General features: G+C 39.9%; 1 protein-coding gene across 5 annotated transcripts in view; it reads left to right on the forward strand.

The window, feature by feature from the left end:
- The window catches only part of TBCK (TBC1 domain containing kinase), a 259,980-nt gene that overhangs the window by 229,701 nt on the left and 14,329 nt on the right, over nt 1-15,950 (forward strand). For all 5 annotated transcript variants that reach the window (XM_072625035.1, XM_072625034.1, XM_072625038.1 and 2 more), the window contains one exon: nt 10,286-10,445. In XM_072625035.1, the coding sequence (XP_072481136.1) occupies nt 10,286-10,445 (160 nt within the window). The remainder of the gene's footprint in view (nt 1-10,285; nt 10,446-15,950) is intronic.

Below are 15,950 nucleotides of genomic sequence, written 5' to 3' on the forward strand. Positions count from 1 at the left end.
TAAATTAACTTTGAATTGTGCTCCCACTCAGGCCCCAAATGTTTCATATTCTTCCTGTATCATTTTCATTGTTTTTAGTGATCTTTTAAATAGGAAAACTTTGTCTAACTTTGCCACATTTAGGTAAGTAAGCCAGTCCTTTAACTTTTTTATAAATGGGATGTTTTAAAAACAAATTCATAAATTGCTGGTTCTAGAAGAGACAGAACCAGCACCAAAACTCACATTCTGTGATGCCAGATCCAACACCCTATTATACTATAATGCTTCCCTATCTTCCTGTCATCATTTTAATCTGCCTCTGTAAAAATAATTGAAATTATTGTAAATAGCCACCTAGATTCAAAGTCATCTTAAATCATCTTTGCTCTCCTCTTTTCTAATAGCCATCACAGTGCACAAATCATATGAATGGTAGCCAGAGGTGACCTGGAGCCATCTTGAACCAACTCACAAGAGCCAATTGTTAAATTTCAGTTAAATTTATGCCTTCGAAATCACTACAAAAGAGGATTTGATTTATTGCTTGTAGAGTGTCAACTTAAAATGATGAAGAAAACATCAGTAATGCATATTAAACTTTAAAATGTATACCTTTTTCTTTGGAGATCCAGTTGTTAAACGTTTATTCAGCATACCACCAAATTTGTACCTATCACAAAATTATGTGGAATGAAACTAAAAAACCTTAGAGGTCATCTAGTTCATCTCTCATTCTGAGGTAGATGAACTTTTCTACAATACCCTTGACAAAAATCCTTTATATAACATTCCCAGTTACTCCTCTGCTTGAAATTCTCAGTTATGGAAGCACTCACTTCCCCACGACACAGTCCATTGTACTCTTTACCACTCTAATTATTAGGAATTTCTTTAAAATATTCCTTCCTCCTAAGGGAAGAGCCACATAAAATAACAATATTTTCCATATGGCAGCCTTTAAAATACTTGAGGACAGCTGTCATATCTTCCCCAGTGTTTCCTCTTCTCCAAGATAAATGTCCCCCTTGGCTTTGACCTTCATCAGTTACCAAGTAGAAGTGGTTCTGCCTCCACAAATTCTTATTTTCACCTACTTGTCTGGTTATCCTTCTCTAAAAGAGCTCCAATCTTGTCAATATCCCTTCTAAAACATGGCACCCAAAACTAGATCCAATACAACAGATATAGTCCAACCAAGGTTGGGACTTACCCCTTGTTTGGGGCATAATGTTTCTATTAACATAGGCAAAGACCACATTAGATTTTCAGCTGCCATATCAAAGCATGGATTCTTGTAGACTTCCCAGTCCATTGAAAACCCTAAGATCTCTTCATATGAACTATTTTCTAATTACTTCTCTCTCACTACATGCATGCAGTTGATTTTTTTTAAACCGAAGTGTAGGATTTTACATTTTTTTAGTAAATTTTATCTTATTGAATGGAGCCAATCTTTTTAAAATCTGATCCTGTCATCAGTATATTAATTATCCCTCCTAGTTTCTTGTCATACACAAACCTGATAAGCATACTGTCTGGAAACATGTGTTGAGTTCAGTTGAACAAGGTAGCTTTAGTAGGCTGCTTCTATGTTAAATGGAAAGTCCTTGCTGTCCCTAAAAGTATCTTGCCACCAGTCTCAATGGCAGATTTTTGATTTAAGTAAAAATTGTGTATTTTTTAAAAATTAATTTTAAATTTAAAATCAAAAAAGAAAAATTAAGTAAAAATTGCAGCTATACAAAAGAACCTTAAGGATAGTAGGTTCCTCATCAATACAGGTCTTCACATAGAAGCCCCTTCCAATGACTGCTACCATTCTCTTTTCTCTCCTTTCTTTACCTCTTGTGGTTTGGTTTTGGGCCCCAAAACATTGAAATTAATTGCCAAATCCAATGACCTTTTCTCAGTCTTCATCCTTTTTGATCTCCCTGATGAAATTCTTGACTACCACCATCTCCTGAATACTCTCTTCTCCTTAGATTTTCACAACACTGTACTATTCTGGTAGCTCTTCTTTGTCCATATTCTGCTCCTTTTCTCTCTTCCTCCCCCCACACCTCTATGTTTGGATGTATGGCAGAATCCTATCCTGGGCCTTCATCTGTGAAAAGGTGATTTAGACTTTAAGGAGTTGTGTTGTTCAGTATTTCTAAATATTTAGCAGTTGGAATTTTGTGGAATTTATGTTTCCTGTGGTCTGATTGATATAAATGTTGATCCGGTCTCTAAACAGAAACCCTTTGGAAGAGACTCATTGTCGTTTGGTTGAAGTCAGACCTAATGTTCTCCATCCCTTAGACCTAAACAGGATTTTTCTTTCTTTGGTCTGTAACCATCAGAAATGATCCAGAGGACCTAAGCTTCGAAAATCATTAGAGGTGAATAAGACCAGATTTCCTGCATGTCCATTTCTGAAAACTTCACAGTATACATTGCTCATGCTGAATCGTTTTGTGTGTTGTCTTCTCGCTTAGATTCTGAGATCCTTGAAGGCAGGCATCTTCTTGTGTCTTTGTTTGTATCTCCCCTACCTAGCACAGTCTTGATGCATAGTAAACGCTACCTGACTGCCTGATTTGGGGTTAAAGAGGTGTCAAGTTGAATTTGGAATTGAAACCTTATCTAGTATTAACCCAAAGAGTCTGGAAATCAAGGTGTCCATCAAGTGCCTAGAGCTACTTCAAAGTTCACTTTAAATATCTTTATGGATAATCTCTGAAGGAGTTTTCTGAATGCCTCAGGAATATGTCCTTGGCCCTCTACAATCTAGTATTTTAAGGCAGTGACTTGGATAAAAGCACAGATGACATGCTTATCAAATTTGGAGATGATTCAAATCTAGAAGGAATAGCTGGCAAGTGTAATGAAAAGAGGCAAGGAAAGGGAAAGAGAATAAGTATTTACATAGCGCCTATATGTACTAAGTACTTTTTACAAATATCATCTCATTTTATCCTCACAAAAACTGCAAGGTAGGTGCTATTATCCCCATTTTACAGTTGAGGATACTGAGTCAAACAGAAGTTAAGTGACTTGCCCAGGGTCACACAGCTGGTAAGTATCTGAGGGCAGATCTGAACTCAGGTCTTCCTGACTCTAGGCCCAGCACTCTATCAGTTTGCACTACCAAAAAGACTATGACAGGTTAGAACATGGGGCCAAACCCAATAAGATGAAATTCAATAGGGATACATGTTGGATTCTGTCAGTTTCACCAGAACAAGATGGCAGCCACATGACTGGACTCCAATTAGTCTGAAAAAGGCCTGGGGGTTTAGTGGACTATAGGAAGGGTCAGTATGAGCCAGTAATGTAATTTGGAATCACAGACAGAGCCAGAGACAGATAGACAGATGGAGAGAGGGAGAAGTGAAGTGAATAAATAAAGGTAATGTCTTCATTAAGAGTCATAGTTTTAGAAGGATGAGGTTAGAATTCCTTCCTCCATTGTACTCTGTTCCAGTCAAACCACATCTGGAGTATTATATTCAGTTCTGAGTCCCACTGGAAGTGAGTGAACAATGGTAAAAGACCCCCAAAATCCTATTATGATCACTTGAAGGATTGTTTAAACCAGGGAGATGATTGGTGGCAGGGAGAGCTTTGGTGCTTTAAAATATTTTCAAATACTTGTCAAAAGTAAAACAGTTATATGGTTGTACAATGAGTTAGACAGTACATGCACAGATGCCCTTGAGTGAGTGGAGTGTTTCACCATTTGGTACAATGCTGCGCTTTGGTAGCTTTGGTAATTAACAATCTCAACCTGATTAAGACTCCCCATGCAAATTATGCAATTTACTCTTTCTCCTGCCAGTAAGTAGAAGTCCTGATATTTTTTTAATTTAAGGATAAAAGGTTTTTAAGCATCATGCAGTCTCTTCCAGTCATTCAGAGCTAAAGTGGCCATCACCCCTTTTCCCCCTGCCCCAAAACCAGGCTGAAAACTGCTGTGGCATTTGGTAGGAATTACTCTGAACCTTGTTACCTAAATGTATTCTCATGATCACAGTAAAATCGTCAACCAGGGGTATTTTGGAGCCATGTAACTCTCCTCGTGGCCCATGAGCATCAGTCAGTATCTCTCTGGTGGCAAAAGGGTTTGCAGATTGAATGGGTGAGCTCCTGTAGAGCAGGGACTGTCTTGTATTTTTTTTTTATCCTCTGTGCTTAACACAGTTTCTGCACATGGGTCTGGGACAGCTGGACAGAGCCATGGATAGAGTGCTGGGCCTAGAATCAGGGAGACTCATCTTCTCTCTAACTAACTGTGTGACTCTAGGAAAGTTGCTTAACCCAGTGTGCCTCAGTTTCCTCATCTGTAAAGTGATCTGGAGAAGGAAATGTTAAACCACTCCAATATCTTTGCCGCGAAAACCCAAAATGGGGTCATAAAGAGCAACACAGGTCACAGAGGGCAACTAGATGACACAGTGGTTAGAGTATGGGGCTTGGAGTCAGGAAGGCCCATGTTTGTGAGTTCATATCTGGCTTCAGGCACATACTAGCTGTTGACCCTGGGCAAGTCACTTAACAAATGTTTACTGACTAACTGATTGGCTGGTCCCTATGCCACTGTTTTTAGCACTGGAATCTTGCTAAAGAAGCCAAGTATCTAATGAGGAATTGCCTCACTCAAGGATATCTGTGAATGTGTTCATGTCTGACTTATCATACGACCCATAACTGCTTTTTTTAAAAATAAGCAATAGTGTGGGCCAGATTGTTGAACCCTCAATTCAGAGAATTAAGGTATCTGTCTCAACTAAAAAGAAAGCAAAAAGGTGACAGTCCTGATCCAAAAATATGTATAGTGGTGTGTTCATCTCTAAACTTAGCTTGACATGCAGGACATGTGCCTACTTGTCTTTTTCATTAAAGTCCACTGGAATGAAACCCAGAGTCCCTAGGGCAAAGAAAAAGTGCTTATCTCAGAATATAATTAAGCATCCTGGTCTCTTTTCCAGATTCCTGGCAGGATTGAGCACAGTTAGCTTGGGTCAGAGGATTTTAAAGGACTTCGTATATCCATATACTGGGAGTACTCCATTACTACCCTGCCCTATACATACAAAAATTGCAACATTTTATGATGGGCTTATTTTTCAGAGGCTTGGTTTTTTAATGTGTGTAATGGGAAGATCTGCAAAGTTGATAAAAAAAAATATCTTCAACAGTGTTAAAAATTAGGGGGATGGGAGTAAAGAATGTCCACTTCATGTAACACATTTTCCCCTTCCTTTGCTCATGAGATTTTGGGTTGGAGATGGTGAATCTCCAGTAATAAACAGGGAAAATCATTTCTTTCAATAATTCAGTTTATGCATTATCTAACTTGATTAAATAAAAAATTATGGCCATTGTAAAGGCACAAAGGTGCAACTAGGCCACCCCCTTTCTTCCTGCCCTGTTTGGCAATACTGCAGTTAAGAATGAAAGATTCCAAGATACCCATTCATAAGGTTTCATGCTTACCCAAACTTATTTGGATTGGAAATTTCTTAAGAGAAGTAGGTCTTGTTGGATGATTTCCAGTACTTTTTGTTTGGGATAAAATGGGAATAATGGAAGATACCATTTTTTTTTCTTCTTATATTTTTTCCTAGCTTTTGTGTGTGTGTTTCTTCCTTAACTACACTTGGGAAGGTTCAGAGGAAGATATTAAATTAACTGAACGTGTTTTAAAAGGTTTGGCCTTATTTTGAGTTTTCTTATGGGCCACTGTCACCAATCAGATAAATTCTGGCTGTAGTCTTAAACATTCCATTATTCATATTGGAAATGTATTTGTACCTAAAACCAAAGAGCAAAATCATAAAAAAACTCAAGATTGCAAGTTCAGATTGTTTGTGACTGAAGGACACCTTTGCCTAAATGGGAGGTAAACAGGTATGAAAATGCACATACTCACTTTTGAATTCACAAGAGCAGAGCCCTAATTTTTCTGAGACCCCTCCAGGTCCAGGTGTACAGTGGCTTTCCCATGTGCCGGTTGGGGCTAGAATAAAAAGTGTGAATCTGAGCATTATAAATGAAAACACTCTTTCAATTTGCTTTTTTTTTTAATTGCCTTTGCTACTAGAGTTAGAATTACTAAATTTTCAATCTCCCAGGTACTGTCCATAGTCTATGTAGTAGGCAGGAATAAACTTTAATAAATCATTTCATTTTATTTCAAGATATCACACACTTTAAGATCCTTCATATATTTAATCCAAGTTGCTTTTTAAAAAATAGAATTCCTATGACCTAACCTTCAATGAGCCTTGAGTGTAACTGATTTATATATCATTGCTTTGCTATTAAAACACTAAGGAAAAAGAAAATGTTATTAGTTGTGAAGTGCTGTTTAATAAATGCAGAAGCTGTCTCTGTCAATCTGATTTAGGACTGACAAATAAAGATAAATTCTCTAGGCTCATTCAGGTTGTCAGGTTATTAATTTGTGGTGTGGGAAACTTTGATTTTAAGGTACTTATTTACTTAAAGTGAAAGTACTGTCAAAGCAATTATTGCTGATGGCTCTTGTTCATGGAAAGTACTATTTTTTGCATGTTGAGTGTATTCAAACCTTTAAACTCCCTGTGCTGATGAAATCCAAGAAGGGGGATGTATCAGTCATCATTAATTCTTAGCATCTTCCAAATTAGATTGACTAAGCAATGACCACCAGGATGTTGGAGTCACTCCTATCTCCCTTTGATATTTCCTGGAGTTTTGTGATGCTTTGCCTCATGAAAATAGCCAATATTTTTCTTCCCTCTCCCTTAAAAAAATTAAAAATAGGAAATGATCAGTCATCACAGCTATTGCAAGGGAAAGTACTCACAGATTTAGGACACACACGTGTGCACACACACACACACACACACACAGTGGAAATGAAAAAAAGAACACTAGCCCAAATGGAAAGAGTAACAGTAAATGTTAAAAAATTAAACATGGCCGAGAATACAGTGGGAGGCAACAAGGTAACCATCATGTCAAGAAAAATTGTTGACAATTTTCTCTGTCTCCATTTGGACAAGTGACTAAATGAGATGCTCCTAAGGACTCGCCCTTGCTTTGGCCTTATTCTTTGTAAAACTTGCCTAAGTGTTCTGGCTCTTTTAAATACATATGAATAAGTATCCTAATAACTTTATTCATATTGGTTGAGGGGAGAGAAACAGAGATACTAAGATTTTTTTGAATGGGTTTATTGTTAAGCCTTTGAAATGGCTTGAGAGGGAAAAAACGTGAGCTTTCAGTGAGATTGGCACTAGAGAAACAAAAGAGCTTTTGTGATCACTCATGTGAAGAGGGGTCTGGCTTGAAAAGAGGAAAGGCTTCCATGGATACACAAACATCTTTTCAGGTTTTCAACAAGGATAGGTATTTAAAGGAAAGAAGAAAAAGTCATGAGGATTACATTTGGTATCTATAAAGACGTGTTGTGGAAAACAATCCCAGAGGGTTTCCAGCTTTCTTCCTTTTGTACTTTTTAGGTTTCGGGGGTCAGTGAGAAATACTGTGGTGGTGTGGATGGTACAGGAACACAGGTGCTAGAACTCCTATGACCGTATCCCTGAAAGAACAGCAGCGTTGTCCCTCTTCCAAAGAGAAGATGACTGAAAAGAGGAGGAGTCAGCTGAGTCTAACGGAGAAAGATTGAGGCATCCCCGTCTGAACAGACAGTGGTGCTCTCTAAGAGCCCTGACTCATAAGCACCATTTAGTACTTGCTTTTCCACAGCAGATGTTTACATACTACCTTAGGAAGTCCCTAAACATTGTTCCCTAAGGAATTTCATGTGAATTGAGTCAGTTATTTCCTTCTGAATACGTCAGGTCCACAAGCATTTATTAAACTCTTATGTGCCAGGCACTGGGGCTAAATTCTGCAGGATACGAAAGAGGGCAGAAGCAATCCTTTCCCTCAAGAAACTCTCATTCTCACAAGGAAAACAGCATGTAAGATAAATAGGTATGTACAAATGAGGGGGAAAGTAATCTAGAAGAGAAAGTAGTAGCATCTAGGGGCACCAGGAAAGGCCTTCAGCAGAAGGTGGGATATGAGTGAGATCTGAAGGAAGCCAGAGAAGCTAGAAAACAGAGATGAGACGGAAAAGCGGTAGAGACCCGAGATCGGCCGAGAAGGTGCAAACACAAGAAATATCATGTTAGAAGAATAGCACAGGGTTGTAGAGTGTAAGAAAGTGTAAGAAGACTGGGAAGGTAGGAAGGGGTCAGGTTTCCAAGAGCTTGAATGTCAAACAGATAATTCTGTAATTTTGTGTTCATCCTTCGTTGCCGAAGAAGACGAAGCCATCAGAGAAATGATGATGTGACTTGCGCTTGACTTTGTTTTGAGTGAGGGAGGGCTGCACAGGTCACCAGCCTCACTTCTCCAGAGTCATCTGAATCCAGTCACTAGAGATAACCTAGGATGAGGCAATTGGGGTTAAGTGACTTGCCCAAGGTCACACAGCTAGTGAGTGTCAAGTGTCTGAGGTGAGATTTGAACTCAGGTCCTCCTGACTCCTGCACTGGTGCCCTATCCACTGCACCACCTAGCTGCCCCCCATTCTGTAACTGATTGAGCAGAGGAATGATGTGGTCAGACACATGCTAGAAAAATCACTTTATGATGAGCAGAGCACTCTCAGAAAAAGCTAGAAAGGCTTATTTGAACGGATGCAGAGTGAGCTGAGCAGAACCAGGAGAACACTGTACATAGTAACAGCACTACTGTAAGATGATCAACTGTGAATGACAGTTATTCCCAGTGATACAGTGATCCAAGACAACTCTGAAGGACTTAGGATGAAAAATGCCCTCTCTGTCCAGAGAAAGAGCTGGTGGAGCCTGAATACAGAGTGAAGCGTACTTTTTTTTTTTTACTTTATTTTTCTTAGGATTATTTTTGTCTGTTTTCTTTTACAACATGAATAATATGGAAACGTATTTTGCATAACTACCCACTTATCACCTGTGTCAAATGGGGAGGGCAGGAAAGGAGGGAAGGAATTTGAAACTCAGAATTTTAAAAACAAGTATTAAAAAATGGTTTTTACAAGTAATTGGTGAAAAATAAAATACTAAGTCATAAAAAAAGACAATAAAAAAGAAAAATCACTTTAGCAACTATGTGGAAGATGGATTTGGAGTGCAGAGAGACCTGAGCCTGAGAGACCATACTTTCGTATAAGGTCAAATGACAATGAATGTAAAGCACTTTGTAAACCTTAAACACTGTATAAATGGCAGCTAATATTATGTGCTATAATTATGATCTCCTTGGATAGCTTTCCCCATCAAGGAAGATTTCAAACCATTCACACATTTTCATTGGGTGAAACGTAGCAATACTAATGTCCTGTATGTCCTCACAGACCGCACCCCCACCCCCAGGCTTTCTCTCACTGCTCAGTAAGCCTACCTCCTGTCCCAGTCATACCTTTCTTGGATGATTTCCCTCATGTTCCTTCATCAGTAGAAATAAGTTTCCGTCTCCTGGAGTCTGCTTTGCCCCTCTCCATGGCTGTTTAGGTCACACCCACTCCTTTGCTTCTTCCAGGACTGGTGTCTCAAGGTTTGATTGCGGGACCTCCCTGGGAGAGTGTTTGTGTTAAAAGGATGTCATGTAGCCCTCTGTCTTCTTTCTAATAAACTCCTGACCCAGCTCATTGTTTACTTGTGGTGATTGTCAGAAATATGTAGGAATAGGAGAAGGGACTCCTGATTATAATGAGGATCAGCATCTTCTCTGCCACTTATGACTTCAGAAAACTACCTAGCACACTGAAAGGCTGATTTCTTGGAGGTCACATGGCTAGTGTCAGAGGTAGGAGCTGAATTTGGGTCCAGTCTCAGTTATACTACAAGGCCTCTCACATATATTCATGTTCAGTACATAGAATGATAAGCCTGGAGTCAGAAAGACCCGAATTCAAATCCAGCTTTGCATACTAGCTGTGGAACCCTAGACAGGTTGCTTTACCTTTGTTTGCCTTAGTTCCTTCTACTGTAAAGTGGGGGTAATAATGGTACCTACCTCCCAGGGTTGTTGTGAGAATCAAATGAGAATATATTTGCTAAGTGCTCACTTGGCACAATGTCTGGCATGGAGTAGACACTATGTAGGAAGTGCTGGTTATTGTTGTCATCCTTAATGTGTTCTCCTATACTGGTCCTAAACCTAATATACCGTAAATGTTAGGATTGTGTGTTTATTCTAATACTTTTAAAATAAGGTTTTTCTGTTGCTCTCTTGTCTGCACTCACACCACTGAGCTTTCCTTGACCTTCCCTATTCTCAGTTTTAATCGAGGCCACATTTCAGGCAGCATCAGCATTCCCTTCAACTCTGCATTCACCATTGAAGGGGAGCTCTCCCAGGTCCCTTCCACCGCCATGCTCCAGAATTTCAAAGGGAAAGTTATTGTCATTGTGGGAAACGTGGCAAAACATACAGCCGAGGTAAGCTGATCCCTGGACGACAATCCATACCTGTGAATTTTCTTCACCCACTATAGGCTTTCAGTAGGTATGTTTACCAAGATTCTCAAGAAGGTAAAGGTTGAACATTGGTTTTACTTATACTTTTTCTACTGGGAGGGGAAAAAAAGGAAAACAGTATTCTTTTATTCAGTGTTCAGCCTCAAGAGAATCAGTGGGTTTCTTTACTACCTTCTTTCTGAATTTGCAAGGCAAGGGTCTGATATTATTAAGAGAAGACTGAGTAGAAGTGTTACCTCAGTCATCATAAAAGAGCTTGGACCTTAATGTAATGAATAGATGTGAGGCTTAGGGAAGACTGAGTCCCACAACAGGCCTCTGACACCTTTTCATGAACTGACTGTAGTAATGGCAGATGGAAGGTGAAAATTCTTGGGAGCCTGGGTTGCTCTTTAGCCCAGACTCAGAGCTTTCTCATGGGGAAGCTAGAGTAAAATTAACTGTTCAAGAATGAGGACTTCATGAAATGAGATGGGCATTAATTCATGTCGTCATCCAAGTTGCACAGCCAGCGATGCAGACATTGTCAGTGGGGGTAATTCATATCTGAAATTCTCCTGGTCAGAGGCCATTTCAAACAAACACATCTTCTTCCTAGAGGCACAGACTGTTGGAAGCTTTGTCTCACATTTTCCAGTCGGCACCAAATGCACATTGGCCCCCACGATTAATCTTATTTGGTTATGTTACAGAAATGCTGATGTAGGTATGCTGAGGATTATAACCTAAAGGAATTTTAGGGGGGGAGGGCCTCCTTTTATCCACAAAGGTCATCCTCAGGACCCATCATATGGAGAGGACAACATAAACCCAATTGATTCGTGGTTAGACGGTGTCTCATAGGGAGTAAATATCTAGCTTAATGTTACATTTCATATAAATTAGAGGAAATGGTAGCAATAGGTTGGTTTTTAGAGTCAACAGAGCTGTACAGGGGATAGAAATGGACTTGGAGTGAGGAAGATCTGAGTTCAAATCCAGCCTCAGACACTTACTAATTATGTGACCCTAGAAAAGTCACTTAGCCCAATTGCCTCAGTTTCCTTCCCTGTAAAATGAGTAAAAAAGAAGATGACAGATACTCCAGTGTCTTTGCCAAAAAAACCCCAAAAAGGGGTCACAAAGAACCAGACACAACTGAAAAATGACTAAACAACAATAAAAATTCGTAGGGCATCCCCCTATCATGCATAGTAGAGAAGAGCAGGTACTATGGGCTGTATTGCCTTCAGATTTACTAGATGTTTATGATATTCTCCAGATGTAAACAGATTCTACAATCAGAGGAAAAGTACATCTGTGTGAGCCAGTGTCTTATCTCTATCATCAGTCATATAGTAAATGACTACATGCCAGGTACTGCTCTATAATCTTCCAAGGTACCATATGCTAATATGGATATAACTACAGTGTAGTTATAGAAAGGTACCTGAAGTTGGAGACAAAAGACTGAGTTTGGGTCCCACTTTCTAGACCCATGAACAAGTCATTTAGTCTGTCAGAACCTACATTTACTGCACAGTAAAATGGAGATAACAGACCATAACACATGGTTCAGTGGATAGGACACTGGATTTGGAGTCAGGAAGGTTCAAATCATACCTCATACAACTTATTATGTGACCCTGAGTGATTAATTAATTAATTTCTCTGTGCCTCACCTTCCTTATTTGTAAAAGGGGAGAAGAAGTAGATACAGTGGTCTCCAAGGCTCCTTCCAGACATAGATCTGTGCTCTTAGGATCCTGTCTACTCCAAGAGTTGTTGTCATGGTAAAAGCTCTTTGTACATCCTGCAGTGCACTACAAATTCAACTAGGAACAAGTGTGGCATCAGGGAGTCTTAACTTGGAGTCAGGAAACCTGGGTTTGTATCCCATCTCTGTCTCGATCTCTGTGGTACTAAATAAGTCACATAGCTTCCCAGACTTAGTTTTCTCTTCTGTAAGATGTGGGTGCTTTGTCTGTAAAGTCTACTTCACTGGGTCCTATAAGATGTCTGTAAAATGTTTTGTAAAGCCTGGAATCCTGGAACTTCCCAGCTAGCTTATGACCTTTAAAGCACTGTACCAGTGTTGGTTATTAGAACTGGTCATTATGTCATACTAATCATGTTATCTGTTATTTTCATTGTTATGGTTATAATTAATATTCAGAATTCAGTTTGAGGAACATTTATAAATGTTATTTTCTGGAACTGGAGAAAACCCTAAAATGTTTACTTCTTTGCATTTGCATCTACATTAACGTTTTTCCACACTGGAATTTTCTCCTCTAGGAGCAAGTATAGGGAAGATTTGCCTGGCTTAACTCAGATCAGTTCAGCTGAATGAGTATTTATTGAGCATCTCCTGTTGAGCGCCATGCTCGGCACGAGTGTGGGCTTCCTAAATGCTATTGGGTGGAGCAGTATGGGGCAATGGAAGGAATCCTGCCTCTGGAATCCTATACCTGGGCTCAGATACCTCCTCTTACACGTAATACTTGGGTGATTTTAGCTAAGTCAGTTAAACTCTGTGGGCCTCAGTTTCCTCATCTGTAAAATAAAGAGATTGGACTCCACGGCCTTCCATGTTAGCAAGCATTTATTAAGCACCTAGTGTATTCCAGGCACTGTGCTCAGCACTAGCTTACAAACAAAGAAAAAGCAAATATAAAGAAAAGCAAAACAAAAACAAAAAACCAGTCTCTGCTCTCAGAGAACTCACAGTTTTAATGTGGAGAGACAACATGCAGACAACTGTATGCAAACAAGGTACACACTAGATCCATGGGCAATAGTCATGGGGGGCGGGAGGTACTGGGAAAGAGTTCTTACAGAAAGGGGTATTTTAGCTGAGGTTTGGAGGAAGCCGTGCATAGGAGAGAGTTAGGAAAAATGTTCAGAGCCAAGAGATAGTGGTGTTGGGTTCAAGGAACATCACAGAGGCCAGTGTCAGCAGATCAAAAAATATGTGATGGGGAGTAAGGTATAAAGAATGCTCAGAAAGGCAGGAAGGAGCCAAAAAAAAAAAAAAAAGCCAGACAGGTGACTTTATATTTGATCCTTCAGGTAATAGGGAACCACTGGAGTTCCTTGAAGAGGGAAAGACAGAGGGGGACCAAACCGGTGTGAATGAAAGATTCCAGATTTGAGCTCATCCTTCCAGGTCTCCACCCCTAGTTTACTTAAGTGTGCCAGAAATGTTCATGAGATGGTATCTAAGGACCTTTTGAAAAGGTGTAGCCTGCACTTCCTCTCCAGGTGTATGTTCCTGGCTAGGACTGGTTATTTGGGGTGCCTTGATTTGAAAGAAGATACCAATTCTTCTGAACTGAAGTCAGTCCTTGGCAACTTGTAGACTCCTAGCTTCAAAACCTAGTCAAGTGCTGTGAACAGATGCTGCTGAAGGTGCCAACACCAGGCACAGTCAAAAGACTGTGATATTCTGCCAAGTCCAAATTTGGGGCTTAGGAGTTTTTTGTTAGCAAGACAGGAGGCACTGATTTGAATTTTTCTGATTTTACCTCCTTAGAAAATTACTGGTTTGAAAAGAAGCAAGTGTAAGTCTAATGGGGCTTAGCCATTGAAAATTCCCAAGTGGCAAAATGGCTCATGGAAATTCGAGGAAAGAATAAATGAGCCATTTGTTTAGTGTGCACCTGCAGGAAATCATAGTCACTCATTTGCTATGAGAATTATGTAGGAGGCTCTGTCTTTTGAAATATAGATATGAAGAAATTGTTCTTTAGTGACCAAATGTGTTGGAAGTTGGAACTTACAAAGACCAGAAGGAACAGTCAGCCAACGAGCATTTGTAGTAAGCACTTGCTGCGTGCCAGGCACTCTGCTGAGTGCTGGGGATGCCCAGAAAAGGCAGCTCTGGCCATGACCACTTATTAAAATGACTGGCTGTAATTGGAAAGGATTTGACACTATGCTAATTATGCCTCTGCTGACTACTTTGCATAATTTAAATTGATTTCCTGCAAGGCAGTGGACCATCTCCATTCAAATTTGATCTCTGCCATATACTGTCTGTATGACCCAAAGCAGATCATTTAATTTCAGGAAGAGAGAGAGTGAGAGGAAGGAAGGAAAGGATAGAAGGAGGGAGGGAGACAGAGAGACATACAAGCATTTATTAAGCACCTGCTATATGCCAGTCACTGTGCTAAGCATCCTACAAATATCCTATTTGAGAACACCCAGCTGCCTCTAATCAGCAGGTTCCAGTCTGCTTTGGTAGAGTGAGTTACTTATTCAGAGCTCCCTTCACCAATAAAATCAAAAGTTCAGTTTAAAAAAAATAATAAAGCAGTTTAAATCACTGAGTTAATTTAGGAAGAATACTGCCTTTCCTCTGCATCTGCCACTCCATTTTCAGCTCCAGTTTATCAGGCCTGGGTACAGCGATCTAGTTCCCCTCCAGTGACACATGGAGGAAACCCTTAGAGTCTCTGATCCCTCCTGCAGACAAAGCCCAGTTCTCAGCCAGAGAAGGGATGAGCCAGGGTGGCAAAGACCCTCATGTAATGTGGAGCTCACATAGAGAGACTGCCCAGGGTCAGGATTAAGCTGTACTAAATCCCACTCCATCAGCAAACCCCTTAATTTTCTTCACCCTAAAGGTTGAAGGAAGCAGTGAACTAATGTTTAATAAAGCATGTCTGAATATGCCATAAGCAAAATTATATTAGCATAAAGGAAGTCTGAGTTCAGAGCTGAGTATCCTTAAGTCTGCACAGTTTATTCTTGAACCCATGGAAATGTTAGTTATTGCTTTCAGGGTGAACTAAATTTTGCTTTGCTCTCTGTTGCTGCTAGAGAGGTAGTGAAATTAAATTGACAGGCCATATAGACGTTAGGTGGAGAAAGAGTGAGAAATGGAGAGTAGAAAGGAGTATGAAAATCACTGTGCCACGAAATAGCAGAATCTCCTGCTTGTTTTAATACATAGGTAGTCATCTGCCTCAAACTCACAGGCGAAACTGCTTCTCAGATTGCTAGACTGGAGTCAGATTTCCTGGGCAGAGAGGAAACCATTCCAAAAGGAAAAGCCGGGCGCTCCTTGAAAAGCTGCAGTTTGAGGAAGCAAGCTTAGAAAGGCTGGGAGAGAATGGATAGGTCGATGGAATCAATGGAGAAGGTTTGGGGCAGAGATCTCCATGTGATTCTTCTGCTTAGAATGGATTAGCTTCAGTATGTCATCAGATTTACTTAATATAAGTACCACTTTGGTCTCTTTCCCTTGTATTAACTAGACCTCAAAGAGTTCAAAAGAAAGCCAGCCCAGCTCCTGACCATCTTGTCCATGCTTGGTCATTTCAAAAGGGAGTTCACCATTTTTCTGGATTTTACTCTTCAAGCCATGGCTCTTAATTTTAGTTAAATAGCTGATCAAAAAAAAAATGTCAGTCTATTTTATTTTCAGACACAGTCACCCGCTGTGCTGCCCTTGGCCCACTCTCAACCCCATTACAAGCT

This window comes from Notamacropus eugenii, chromosome 7, assembly GCF_028372415.1.
Source record: "Notamacropus eugenii isolate mMacEug1 chromosome 7, mMacEug1.pri_v2, whole genome shotgun sequence".
Classification (NCBI taxonomy): Eukaryota; Metazoa; Chordata; class Mammalia; order Diprotodontia; family Macropodidae; genus Notamacropus; species Notamacropus eugenii.